General features: G+C 36.2%; 1 protein-coding gene across 1 annotated transcript in view; it reads left to right on the forward strand.

Moving 5' to 3' along the window:
- Positions 1–14,251, forward strand: part of LOC145683063 (uncharacterized) — a 334,454-nt gene that overhangs the window by 76,677 nt on the left and 243,526 nt on the right. The window contains exon 6 of the mRNA XM_081754422.1: positions 1,919–2,042. Coding sequence (XP_081610548.1) covers positions 1,919–2,042 — 124 coding nt within the window. The remainder of the gene's footprint in view (positions 1–1,918; positions 2,043–14,251) is intronic.

The following is a 14,251-nucleotide window of genomic DNA, read 5'->3' on the forward strand; positions in this document are numbered from 1 at the left end:
CAAGAATTATATGAGGTGGAAATTACAAATCTAGCTTCAACACCTGTCTTTTATCTATTTTTTTTTCCTCATGAAATAAATAATGGAAATATCAAAATTAAAATAGGTAATTATTTATACACTTAGAAGTATCGAAAACTAGCAAAAACGAATTCTTAAAGACCTTTATTAACGCTTGCCCACAGAAGATACTAGAAACTACGCATCCCACGATGATAGGGTCATTTTTGACCTATCAATATTTTTTTTAAAGGAAACATAGTATTATTACCGGATTTCCAATTAATTTAAAGCTTGATATATTAGTGATGAGCATATTGGTTTTCAGTGGCGGATGTAGAAGGTAAAAAGGGGGAGGGCAACCAGAACCCAGACTATGATAGCTTACTATAAAGTTTAAAAAATGTATAAATAATATCTTCAATTAGTTTTTGTCACTCAAAAAACTGGGGGTGGGAGGGCTAGGATCCCTGGCCCAGGCTAGACCCGCCACTGTTGGTCTTGGTCTATTGATCAAAATATATACTCGTCCCTGAGTTTGATATTTACTCTGGCAGGCAATGTTACCAAATAAATAATGCACACAAACACACACTGACATGAATATATATATACAAACACACACAAAAGCTGTCCCATGCGTTTTCTTTGGTAGATATTTTGAAGAAAATTATCTCGTATCCTACATATTTGGAAGGAAATATCCCGCATTCCCACCACTGATATGAGTTTCCCGTTTTGTGGGAAATGTTTTGCCACCTGTAGACAGCTGACATGTTGGAGCATTCTAAGAGAATGACTAAAGAATAGAAATTGTCATAGAAATGATCAGGCAGAGTGAGAAAAAGGTTAACAAATCGGACGGCGTGAAGTAGACAAAACAAATAAAATATCCTTCACGTAAACAGCGAAGACCGGGTCATTCAAGACCCAGGCTAAGAATTGTTTATTTGTGGTTGACAAAGAATGCTAAAGTAATAGAAATGCTACTGCATTGTGCGTAAGTTAAAAGAAAAGCATACCTAGACTGATGAGCGGAAAAAGGAAGAAGAAATACGAAAAAAGTTAAAATAAAACATTTATGACCCAAAAATGACCCGATCTCCGTTGGGCGAGTGATAACGACAGAACAAACAAAATACTACTATGTCAATAACTTTCATCTACGTAATTAAACCAAGAAGTTGGAAGTACAAGAAAGCGTATCCGAAAGCATAATATTACCTGCTGTACTGTATAGGTCTGAAAGTTTGATCAAATCTCAGATTTTCGATTTCGTTCTTTAGACTGCATAATTACTTTAAGTTCACTTTACCTCAGTTAATAGGCCCTAAAATCAAACTAGCTCGCAAAGTGGGTTCCCTCCTAATCTGTATAAATAAGCTATGTATAAAACGTGAGGAATACTTACTTAGTTTAAATACTTACCACCATTTTCTTTAAGGACAGTTATTCGCAAGTAATTATCTGCAGGATTTCAAAGAAAGCTCACCCCTCATGATTGGCCAGTGACGGTTGCGTATTGTACGTGATTGTATTTCTCATTTACATATTGTTTCTCTTCTAATCTTAATAGGTCTTTCTTCATATACTTCGGCAAAACCAAATAAATTTCTATATGACTGTGACTTCTTATCTTTTTTTTCTCTTACTGAAAATCAGTGTGTAACTTACTGGTTTTTAAACATATTTTGTTGCTTTTAGGTGCATTCCACATTGCAAGCAGTACTAATTATGTACAATATTAGTTAATATGCTTATGTTTCTCCACATTTAACAATGTTCTCCGATGTACCAGTATTTTGTTTCTGCGACTGGAGCGCAAATGATAATGGTGGAAATTATTGTAAAATCTTGTTGCGTTGTGAAATCGTTGTTGCGAAATTGTAATCTAAATCAGTATTTTTGAAAATTCCAGGTTCACCGGATATGTTCAATAAACACAATGAATTAAAGAGTCTACGTCGAAAAGTAAGAGAGCTGGAAGAACAAATAAAGGATACAAGCTCACGATTAGAATGGGAAAAACAGCAATATGGAAGGTAAGGAATAGGTATTAGGAATAAGTTTTATTTAAAAAAAGCTAAAACCCGGATCCAAGAACTTTTATATGCGTATACCTAGTATTATGGTCAAATGTTGAATAATTCATCTAGCATCGAAAATTTGGCGAATTTGTAATTGGTGTTAATGAAAATAATTAGCTTCAGACTCATTTTGGATAGTAATAAGTTGGGCTCTGAAGTTGAAGACCTAAAAATTTTCCAAAAAGACCCACAAATATCTAAAAGAGGACCTAAAACTGAAGAAAAGTACATAAAAATAAGAACCATTGTAATTCGAATTACGTATTTAATGAATATAATGATAAAGAGATAGAAGCTTCTGGTAGTATACAATATACAGTTGAAAGAAAGGGTGCAGCGGTGCACAAACTCCTTTTGGAGGATCGACTCGTCAGGAATCTTCTGATTTGTATACCGCTCCAAAAACATTTTGTTAGTTTCACTGTTTATTTTTGCCAACGGGATATTTGCTCCAATAAGGTACTGCAAAGATCTTTGTAAAACAGAGACGACTTAGAATATCCACTAGTACTTTGTCCTAACAGAAGCTGTTTTTCCTTTTTCTCCGCGGCCCGGGAAGCTGCTCTCACGTCCACCGTACTATTAGACATGGAATCGTTTTTTGTGCACTCTCATTTGCAGAAAAGAAGATTTTCATTCGTAGAAAAATACTTCTGCTCCAAATTCAGACATAAACTGACGCAAAATGGAAGTTTTCTTAGGTTTCATTTTAGACGTGTTAACGGACTGCCCTTCTTCCAGAAACTGAAGTCCAAACTAAAATAAGAAAATTTCCCCATCTTCACCCCCCTGCTGGAGGACATTGTTACGCTTCCTTATCTTATTTGTGGTTGTTGCAGATCTGGTCTTATCAGTCCATTTGTTGAAGAGTGTACTATCTTTTTGGAAGTTTGTTTACTAAAGAAAAGATGTTTAAGAGCTGGTGGAGATTCGGGTTAGTGACCAGTAAATTTATTGTCGAAAGGTGAAGTGCAAAAAAGACGTTAAGACCTATAAAAAAACTTAAAAAGAGACCCAGAAAAGGCGAAAAATCCGAAAATGGACAAATAAAATCAACCATTTTGTGGACTTCAATGACCCAAAATGAACATACATTATGATAAGCCTTGTCTTCGGGCACTTGTAAAAAATATGATTTTTCCTCAACTTCCGGGTCCTAGTAATAAGCGAATGGACTCATAATAATAATAATATTGTAAGTGCAATGCCGTAGTTGAACTTGATTCAGTCTAGAGCCTCCTGGGATAAAATTTATCACTGAAAGGGTAAAATGGCGCATCTTTTAATTTTACAGAAGAGCGATTTAAAATTTCTCGATAAGCGTAATACTCTACTACTCATTTCATTTTCATTTGTTTCGAAACTTTGTACACTCCGCATCAAAAAAATTGCGTCAGCTAACGCCGTGCAGCTAGGCCACCAAATAAACTTCCTCTTATCACATAATCGTGTCTGGTAAAGAGACATCTTCTCTCTCCTCCTTACTTATCTCCCATACTAAAATTAGCTAAAAGCATGAACACAATTCTAATTTCAAACTGTACATGTATTAGTATCGATAAAATGAAATAACAAAACCGAGACGAAACAAAATTCATAAGCTAATTTAGGGAAAAACTGAAATACACACAATGAAAAATTGAAACCAATGGGTGTCTATTACAGAGAGGTTCAGAAATGAGGCAGAGAGAGAGAGAGAGAAGGCGAGAGAAGAAGAAAAAGAAAAGGGAGAACAGATAAAAATGTGGAATTTTAAACTTAGTAAGAAAGGAACTTAGAAATAATGTAGAAATATAGAAATAATGTTTGTTTTTATATATTTTTTTCAGGACTATTCGAATATATAAAGGATGCTTGAAACATTCATTAAGTCACTTTCATAAACGATAGCATACTCAATTTCCAGTAGAACTGTAGATCTCACAGACACATCTAAGATAATGACAAAAGTTTAACACACATGCTTTGTTTCCGCCTGGTTCGGTTGAGAATTCAATAGTGTTCATTGGGCGTACTGATCCATACTACATTTTAATAAACCCAATAGGTAACGTAGGTCATATCTTCCATTCAAAAACTACTAATGAAAAGTAAAGAAAAAAGAAGAAAGAAACGAAAAGAAAAAGAAAGAAAGGAAGATAATATTGAATGAGTGCTATTTTACTGGTAAATTTTTTACAGAAATATCCTATATTAAAAGTTCAAACCGTATCATAATGAAAAGTTACAAATGTTCAAATGGAAAATTGGATGTTCCATATATATGTAGCAGACCTTGCATGTTTCAAATTTCAACGTGAATAAATCACATTGAATTATAGGGTGGAAACAAATTTGTGTCGAACTAGTATAAATAAAATTTTGTTTCCAAATAACCAAAGAGGTTGCCATTTTCTAGTCTTTTCCGAAGATTTATCTATTCCGAACATCCAGCATCACTTTCATCTCTTACGGATATAACATTGTAATTTGCAAGATAGAATGAACACGCTAGAGCTCAAACTGATCGGTCGGATGATGTTGGTTAACTTATGGACCACTACTCGGTCGAGTATTCAAACCCCTAGTGACCCCGTAATTTGACTGAGATTCGGTAATCCAGATTATAAAAACGTTTTTTTATTACATTGCGTTTATACAGTATTTCTTTCAGAGATGACCAAGACTGGAGATGTTATGCCCAGAGCACGGAAAACTGGACACTGAAGTTGCTAGTTAATTACATTCTCCAGACTAGGTCTATCGGTCTCTTGCTCCCTTTTAACTTTGGGACACACACACGCACATGAAGTGCATGTGTACGTGCTAGAGACAGGAGAGAAGTGAAAGATGCAACGACAGGATAGGGAAGCGTCAGGAAAGAGAGAGAGAAGGGCGAATATAAATATGAAACATATTTGTCATTACAGTGTTTGATGAAGAACGCACACACTGTTTATTCGAATTCTCGCCAGTGATGTTTTGTAAGTTCTCCAGCAGAATTTAAATCTCTGTTTGCAGGCATTATTTTATGCGAAAAGGTTATACCACCTGGCAGGAAATCGAACCCAGATTTTCCGCTTGGAAGTCTGGTACTTTCCCACTACACCACCGATTGCTTACCCAAACTTTTTCCAATAAATGCTCTAATATTTTTTTCTGAGAACGATAAGACGAATAGTGTTTACTGCAGATCAATGAACAATTTCGAAGGTCCTGGTAAATGCTTTGCCCTTTCCCAACCAACTTTCGTAAATTGTCTCTATCATGATAAAGGTGTTTGCTTCCACATTCTCGAGCATTGCACGTCTAATATGAGAAATCGATTCTTCACTATCACTTTGTCAAAAAATGCAATTTTGGCGTGAACAGGATTCGAACCTATGGTAGACAGCTGTATTTGCTGTAACTCCAATACGTTACTTCTACACTACCATACCACCTGCAATCAGAAGTCAAACATTACTTTCTTTAGCTTTGATCATTGGAACGATCAAGCTTCTTCCTGTAAGGTTATTTCCACCTAAGTGCACAACGAAATTAATTTATTCGACGAGCTAGAGTGCCCACTAATAAAGGAAACCACATTCAATCCAGGAAAAAATACAGAAATAAAAATATATTATGCTGTAGTTTCGCCGTGCAAATTCAAAAGTACGCGAATAATAATAATAATAATAATAATAATAATAATAATAATAATAATAATAATAATAATAATAATAATATCCTATATTATAAAATTGAAAGAGAGAGATTTATAGTCTCTTGAATAGGGATGGTACCGAGACCGAGACGGACTTTTATATACCGAGACGAGACAAGAGACCGAGACGGACTTTTACATACCGAGACGAGACCGAGACAGTCCTCTATAAATCGAGACGAGACCGAGACGAGACCATGGTCCGTCTCGAAAGTCTCGGTCTCGTCTCGAATATTGATGGTTATTTTTCTTTTACTCAAAATTTGTTTCGTTGCTGTATGGGATAATATGGGAACGGTTGACTGATGTACCTGCACAGTGGCGTATTTAGGGGTAGGTATCGGGCTCAAGCCCCTCCCAAAATAAATTTGTAATCATTTTTTGCATTGCAAGTACAACAGAAATGTTTGTTACCCATTCCTCATGCCTCTCCCGAAACAAAATCCACTGCTGTGGTATATAATCTTCTCTCTCTCTCTCTCTCTCTCTCTCTCTCTCTCTCTCTATATATATATATATATATATATATATATATATATATATATATATAGGGTGGCCCATTTTAATCTTTCTACGGAAATATCTCGAAAACTGTTGAACATAAATAAACTGAACAAAAACTAAAATAAGAAATACCATGGGGCAGATCGAATGGCGATGTCATGGTGTTCCCAGGACTGCTCTTCAAGGGGCCCGGGGTCCAACTTTAAAACCTTAAATGGAAACATGTGTCGAGTGACACCTCGTTCGATAGGTCTTTAAAAACTAAAAAGCGATGTGCCAAAAGATTGTTCATATGGGTCACCGTTTTCAAAATGGCCGCCAAGACAGTATCAGATAAACCGTCCAGTACCACTAATATGAAAACGGTTGAAGATAATAACGAATGAACAAAATAAAACTCCTATAGGAAATCACAGAGGATATTTATCATTCCAGGACTTGAAAATGTTGCAACAGAGGAGAAGATGCCTAGAGTAAAAGTGCCATAATGCAAAGGAGGAAATCTAGTTCCTAGAAAATCATCGTTCCAACGTCCTCCGTAAGTGGTTGAAGCGGGACAGGAAGAAACGGTGAAATTGCAAATGAGAACCTAATTTTTTGTAAATTGTGTCTACACAACAAAATTATCTGAAATATGATTTTATAACAGATAGGTGTCTTTAAAAAAACGGTAGGTAAAATTCTTGTTAAATATTACTTTTCATTTTGATTGCATACTCAAGTGTTTCAGACAAACCATACCTATTGCATGTAAAAGTGGGGTTCTCATTTGAGATTGTACCATTCATTTCCGTTTCACCCATTTACGGAGGGAGATCGGGAAGATAATTTTCTAAGAATTAGATTTCCTCTTTAGCATTATCTCACTTATACTTTAATAATCTTTTTCTCCGTTGGAATGATAACTACCTTCTGCGATTTCCTATACGAGTTTTATCCTGTTCATTTATCTCCAACCGTTTTCATATTAGTGGTACTGGACGTTTTATCTAATACAGGCACCATGTCTTGGCTATCATTTTGAATACGGTAACCGATATGAAAAATCTTTTACGACAACACTTTTTAGTTTTTAAAGATCTATCGAACGAGATATCACTTGACCTATGTTTTTTCCATAGACAATTTTGAAGTTGGGCCCTGGGCCCCCCTGAAGGTCCACAGACATCATCTGACGTGCTTTATGTCATTTTTCTGTTTCGCTTTTTGTTCTGTTAATTTTCACAACTCTATTTACTGTTTGAAGGTCTATCGAACGAGGTATCACTTGCCCCATGTTTCCATTTACAATTTTAAAGTTGGGCCCTGGGCTCCCATGAAGGGCAGCCCTTGGGGACACCAAGACAACACCATTCGATGTGCCCCCATAGCTTTCCTATTTGAACTTTTGTTTGGTTCATATATGTTCAACCGTTTTCATATTAGTGCTACTGGACAATTAACTGATACAGGTAACATAATTATCTTGGTTGCCATTTTGAAAACGGTGACCGATATAAAAAATATTTTGCCACATTCCTTTTCAGATTTTAAAGATCTATCGAACGAGGTGTCACTCGCCCCATGATTCCATTTAAATTTTAAAGTTGGGCCCCGGGCGCCCTTGAAGAGCGGCCCTGGGGGACACCATGACATCACCATTCGATTTGCCTCATAATATTTCTTATTTGAGTTTTTGTTCAGTTTATTTATGTTCAATCGTTTTCGAGATATTTCCGTGGAAAGATTAAAATGGGCCACCCTATATAATATACAGGCGCTCAGATCCAGGATATGATCAAGGGAGGGGCTAAACCATACTTTGCCTCTTTATCCAGTGTAAAGCAGGATTGAAGCTCATTTTATTCAGCGTATACCTGAACATTAAGGGAGGATATAGCCCCTATAGCCCTTCCCTTGGATCCGCGCCTATATATAAACAAGCAGTGTTACCAACGCAAAATAAAGTTACATTTTCTCAAATTGCACTAAGGTATTACCTATTTCTAATTTAGATATTTAAATAAAACCACAATACCACATACATTATTCAGTGTAATAAATGACAATACAGTATCACTAACATCAACATTTTGGAGATCTCTAATAACTCAAAAAGCATAGACGGTGCAATGCGCATCATTTGTAACTTAGCGTCAAATACTACGATCATCGTATAATGTATTTCGAATGAATGAAGGAACAAAGTTACAGGAAATGAAAAAATAACTTTTTCTAAAGGACTTTACTTCGAAAACTTGCTGAAATATCACGTCTCATGTAGATGCTTCCAAAAGACTTAAGTGATCATAATGTCATTTACAAGAATTTATTTCAAACCGTTTCAGAGATATCAAACACATGGATAGTGATTGTTTTATTGCTTAAAATAACGCATTTTTGTTAAGTTTTTATAATGATTGTTGTTTTAGTTTGCTTCTATAAGATCTCAACAATAGTTTTTAGTTGTTTTAATTAACACAAGTTGCAGTTCCATTATTTTAAGTAATGCTGCCAACTTAAATAAATTGCTAAATATTATTCTAAATATAGTGCAAACAACGTAACCACTGGCGCAAATTCCGGGGGGACGAGGGGGACATGTCCCCACAATGTTGGACCTGGGGGGGACAGTCCCCCCAATAATCTGACTTAAAAAGTGCTTTTTGGGATAAGCTTGATTTGTGTCCGACTGCCACAAAGATGTAAGATGTAAGATGATTGATTTCTCTTGGCTTTTCCATTTTTAAAAAAGAATCGTAATCTGTAGTATTTCAAACTGAACTTCGTGCTGTAGTGCGTTTAGTAGTCTCATCAATATGTATTAATTCCACTTCCATTACTTGGGCACAAATTGCAATAAATGCCAGACACTAGCGTGCGCAGGACACTGGGAATGTGGGTGCCAGATCTAAAGCACCACCATATGGAATGTCATCCTCCCCCCTTTCCCCTAAGAAAAGATAGCATCATTGCATCCGACGCTGCGTCGGCGAAGCATGGCACACATGCAGACGGGAAATAATTAACACGTAATCTCATCTCAGTTTGTAATAATTCTACATTTTAAAAAAAAAGTTTGTCTAATGGGGGTGCCAAGACACCCATGGCACCCACGTTGCGCACGCCTGTGATGCGAGAGGAGAATATACCCCTCTCCTCATGCTGAAAAGTTGTCTCAGCTGTAGGTACGGGCACAAATTGCGGGGAAATGGGGATACATGTCCCCCCAACATTGGAACTGGAGGCTCTCCCAATAATCCGATTTGAAAAGTGCATTTTGCAGAAAAGTGTGATGATTTGTCCGACTGCCACAAAGGAAAGTGAGATGAAGTTTGTTTCTCTTGGCTTTTTCATTTTAAATAAAAATAAAGGCGTGCGACTGTGCGTGACGTAACCTAATATGAAATCTTCTCTCCTTTTCTCCCCTAGGCCCTAGCACACGAAGAATATACAGACTATCCAATGTCAGTAGAACCCATCTTTTCAGTAAATCGGAATTTAATCTATTTGTAGTATCAGCCTAGGCATCTACTCATGCTTCGTAAGCTAACTCTATAGCCTATGGAACTCGGAGGTTTAATGCCGCGTTCACAAAAGCTCTACACTAGCTTCTATCCTTAGCCAACTCGATCCAGCTTCTACTTTGTATTCCTATTTTTGCGAGATCCATCTTAATATTGTCTTCCCATCTGCGCCTAGGTCTTCCTAATGGTCGTTTTCCGATTGGTCTTACCGCTAACACTTTGAAAGCGATCCTACTTTCTTCCATCCTGGCTACATGACCTGCCCACCTAAGCCTCCTAGACTTGATGACCATAACAATGTTTGGTAAACCGTATAAATTATGTAGTTCCTCGTTATGAAGTTTCCGCCATTCCCCATTCCCGTTCATCTTGTGTCCGAATAATCGTCTCACGATCTTGTTCTCAAATACTTTCAGTCTATGTTCTTCCTTTAGAGTAAGCGACCATGTTTCGCAACCATACAGAACAACAGGTATGATTATCGTTTTATGTATTTTAGGCTTCAAATTCCTCGACAGAATTTGCGACGACATGAGATTTGAACCGAATAGTAACACGAATTCCCATCTTTTAGTCGACATTTAATTTCTCCGTGTATATGATTTTCGCCTGTTAATATTGATCCTAGATATTTGAAAGTATCCACTTTATCAAAAGAATTATTTAATATTTTAACGAATCCATAATTTATCGTATTACGGTCCCGACGCACTTCTATATATTTAGTTTTTTCTGCATTTGCTTCTAAACCAATGCCCCTGCAAGCGTTTAATAAGACCTCTGCATTTCTTTCTATTATTCTCCTGTCATCCCCTATTAAATTTACATCAACAGCAAATGCCCTAACCTGGTGAATACCGTTCTTTTCTAGACTCTGGTTGCTATCTTTGATTTTCCTTATAGCGTATTCCAGCACAAAATTAAATAATAATGGCGACAACGCATCTCTTTGTTTCAGGCCATTCTCGACGTGAAAGCTCGTGGCCAAAAATTTTCCTACCAGGTCTTTACTTTGGGATTCATTTTAAAATGCGTTAATTGATCTAATTAGCTTTTTCGGTATTCCAAATTCTGTAAGAACGTTGTACAATGTTTCTCTTCTAACCGAGTCGTAAGCCTTTCTAAAATCAATAAATAGTTGATGTACCGGGGTATTGTATTTCCACTTCTTTTCGAGTATTTGGCGAATGGTAAATATTTGGTCGGTAATTGATCGATTTCGTCTAAATCCACACTGATAATCTCCAATAATTTTATCTGCATATGGGGTCAATCTTGCTAATAGAATGTTTGAAAGGATTTTATAGGATGTTGACAGAAGAGAGATGCCTCGATAAGTCAGTTTTATCGGCTTTCTTGTGGATTGGAACAATGTTTCTTTCCACTCTTGCAGCAATTCTTCCTTGTTGTAGATAAGGAGAATGAGTTTGTGTATCTTGTTCCACAATTTTCCGCCTCCAGCTAAAATTAACTCAGCCGGAATTTCGTTTACACCGGGATATTTGTGTTTCTTTAATTTCTTTATAGCGATTTCTACTTCTATTCGGTTGGGTTCTCGAATATATGGTTCTGCGGTGTGTATCTCCCTTTCTCCATGCACGTTAGTTTTTGCTGCGTGTTAAGCAAATCGTTAAAGAAATCTTTCCATCTTTTTAAAATGCTATCTGTATGAGTGAGAACTGTTCCATCAGCTTTCTTTAATATAAGCACGAGGTTGATAGCCTTTCTTAAATTCGTTGATCCATTTATCCAGAATGTTTTTATTTTTACTATTATCTTCAAGTTCCTAAATTTTAGCTTTCAAAAAATCGCGTTTCTTTGTTCTAAAAGTTTTGGAAGTTTCCCGCCTGATGCCTATGAAATTTTGTGTGGTTATTTCATTCGGATTTTGTAGCCAACGTAATTTGCTTGTTTTCTCATTTCTGCTCGTTCGAACCATGGTTTGGTGCTACGTATTTCCGCGTATCCCAATTTTTCTTTTGAGAGAGGATGCTTCGTAAGCAAAGAAAAGAATTCAATTGCTGGAAATGTTTTCTCCAGAATCTTAAGGTTACATCTGTTAACTAAAGAGTATATGACATGCGTTAGATTTCTGTAACGATTCCTTTAATTTTATTGAGATCAAGGGAGCCGATCCTGGGAAGTCGGAGCCCCCCCAAAAGCTCACGTGGACCCCTGTATTATTATGAATATGTGTTTTTATATGTATTTTCTCTTGTTATGTGAATTGTTTTATGCATTTTTATGAATACCCCCCCCCCCTAAGAAATCTGCGTCTTTAATTGAGATTATCATCATTTTGCTCAGAGTATTGTTGCGTCATACATAATTGATATTCTTCCTCCAGAGTTTTGGGGAAATCATTATTTATATTATTATATTACTATAAAACAATTTTAACGTGGACCTTTGTGGGTGCCTAATTAGAAACATACCAATTATAAATATGCATGTATTCAGATTTCAGAATGTGTTCACGGCAGTGATTTGTAATACTGATATATACTACTACTTTATCTACATCGCCTAATATATAATATACTCTACAACAGTTCATCAGATTCACCTACCGTAATATATGAGTTTCATCTCCCTTCTCTAGAATAAGCCTCAAATGTGCCCACCTCCCAATGTTGAAGACAACCAATGGCGTATTTAGGATTTTGTTTCGAGGAGCTATGTCCAACACAAGGAAGGAAGTGGGCAATTGCCCACCTGAGTTTGAGAATTAAATATATTTTAATTTATGCATAAATTGAAGTTATAATGGCAAGAATTGCAGACCGATAAATCCTATGTGATATGATACAAAAATTTAGGAGTGAATCTAACCTTTTATTCTATTCATACAAGAAAAAGGAAGCATCTTCTTGGCCTTCTTAATTTTCCGTGCTAATTATTCCCCCGTTTTGATTTTTTAAAATTCAAACATTTCCTTCTTGTAAAAATAACTAAACGATATAATTTTTCCTTTGTTATAATAACTAAAGTCCTGTCATGTTGATATCCGCGTTAAGTTGGTGTGGAACACCAGTTTTGCTTATCAAGTCCTCTTAGTTTTGGTGTTACTGATGACGGCCGACTTGAATCACAACTGACAATGGTCGTTAAAGTATGATAGACGAAATGAAAGAAAGTAATGTCAAGAAAAAGAAACAGAAAAGTAGAAAGGACGAAAGAAAGAACAAAAGGACGCAGTTCTTACATGCAATGAAATTTGGGAAATACAGTATTGTTTCTGAACAAATAGCATAAGAAAATGGAAAGTCAATGACATTCTTAAAAATGGTTAGAAGGATTATTGTTGTACATGGAATGCGAGAAACTAACAAATTTATTTCGGGGAGAGCTTGAGCCGCCCGATAGCCTCCTAAATACGCCACTGAAGACAATTCTGTCCCCTGCTTCTTCACAGCATTGTTTTTCAACTTCATACATATTTTGAACATCGCTTACACACACACACACACACACACCCACACCCACCCACACACACACACACACACACACACACACACACACACACATATATATATATATATATATATATATATATATATATATATATATATATATATATAATATGGGAACGGTCTTACCCGTCCCCCTCAATGTTGAAGACAGATTTGCGCCGATGAACGTAACTAAGCTGCAAAATATTTTAATAACTCGTAATTTGCTTTATGGTGCAAGAATGATTTCAAAAGACGACGTTTTTCATAGTCTTTGGGCTATTTATAATGTCAATGTCAAAGTTTTCGTTGCAGCAATACATGTAAATGGAAATTGTAACTGAAATTAAATGTAACTGATAACTTTTCAGTAACACTAATTGTTTCCCTCAGCCTTAGGCCTGATGTACACAAAACCATGCGTAATTAAAAGTTCTAAATGAACCCTAGTTAAATTTCACTTGTTTTAGTTTGACCACCGACCACCTCAAACTCGATCCATAACATTAGCTATATGCAATTATTCAAGGACTTACAGTTAGTAATACACATTGTATTGATTTTTGGTTTGGTTTGTTTTAGTTTAACGTCCCATGATTATGCTAGGGCCTCTAAAGGAGACGTAGAGCTAATGATTATAATGGAAATCGAACCACTTCGGTCGTTCAACTGTATCTCCACCGCAAATCGAATTCTGGACCACGCGAACCGAAGTCAAGCGTGCTAGCCGCTAGACCAAATGGGGGTTATCACATTGTGTTGATTTAAATCATTGAGTCAGTGTTGCCAAATTCGAAGATCAAAACGTAGCGTGTCTGTGCTCCAAAAGTAGCGAATTTTAACTATTTGTAGGTCATATATATACAGTAGAAATGAATTATTTGATAACTAATGACTTGTACTAATTAAATAATTTTTAACATGGGCTGAAAATGTGCTGGACATATTGTAAGAAAGTATGGTCGATGGACAAAAACAATTCTAGACAAGATACCACGAGATAAAAACAGCCCAGGA

Source organism: Thermobia domestica, chromosome 4 (assembly GCF_964235325.1).
Source record: "Thermobia domestica chromosome 4, izTheDome1.hap1.1, whole genome shotgun sequence".
Lineage (NCBI taxonomy): Eukaryota > Metazoa > Arthropoda > Insecta > Zygentoma > Lepismatidae > Thermobia > Thermobia domestica.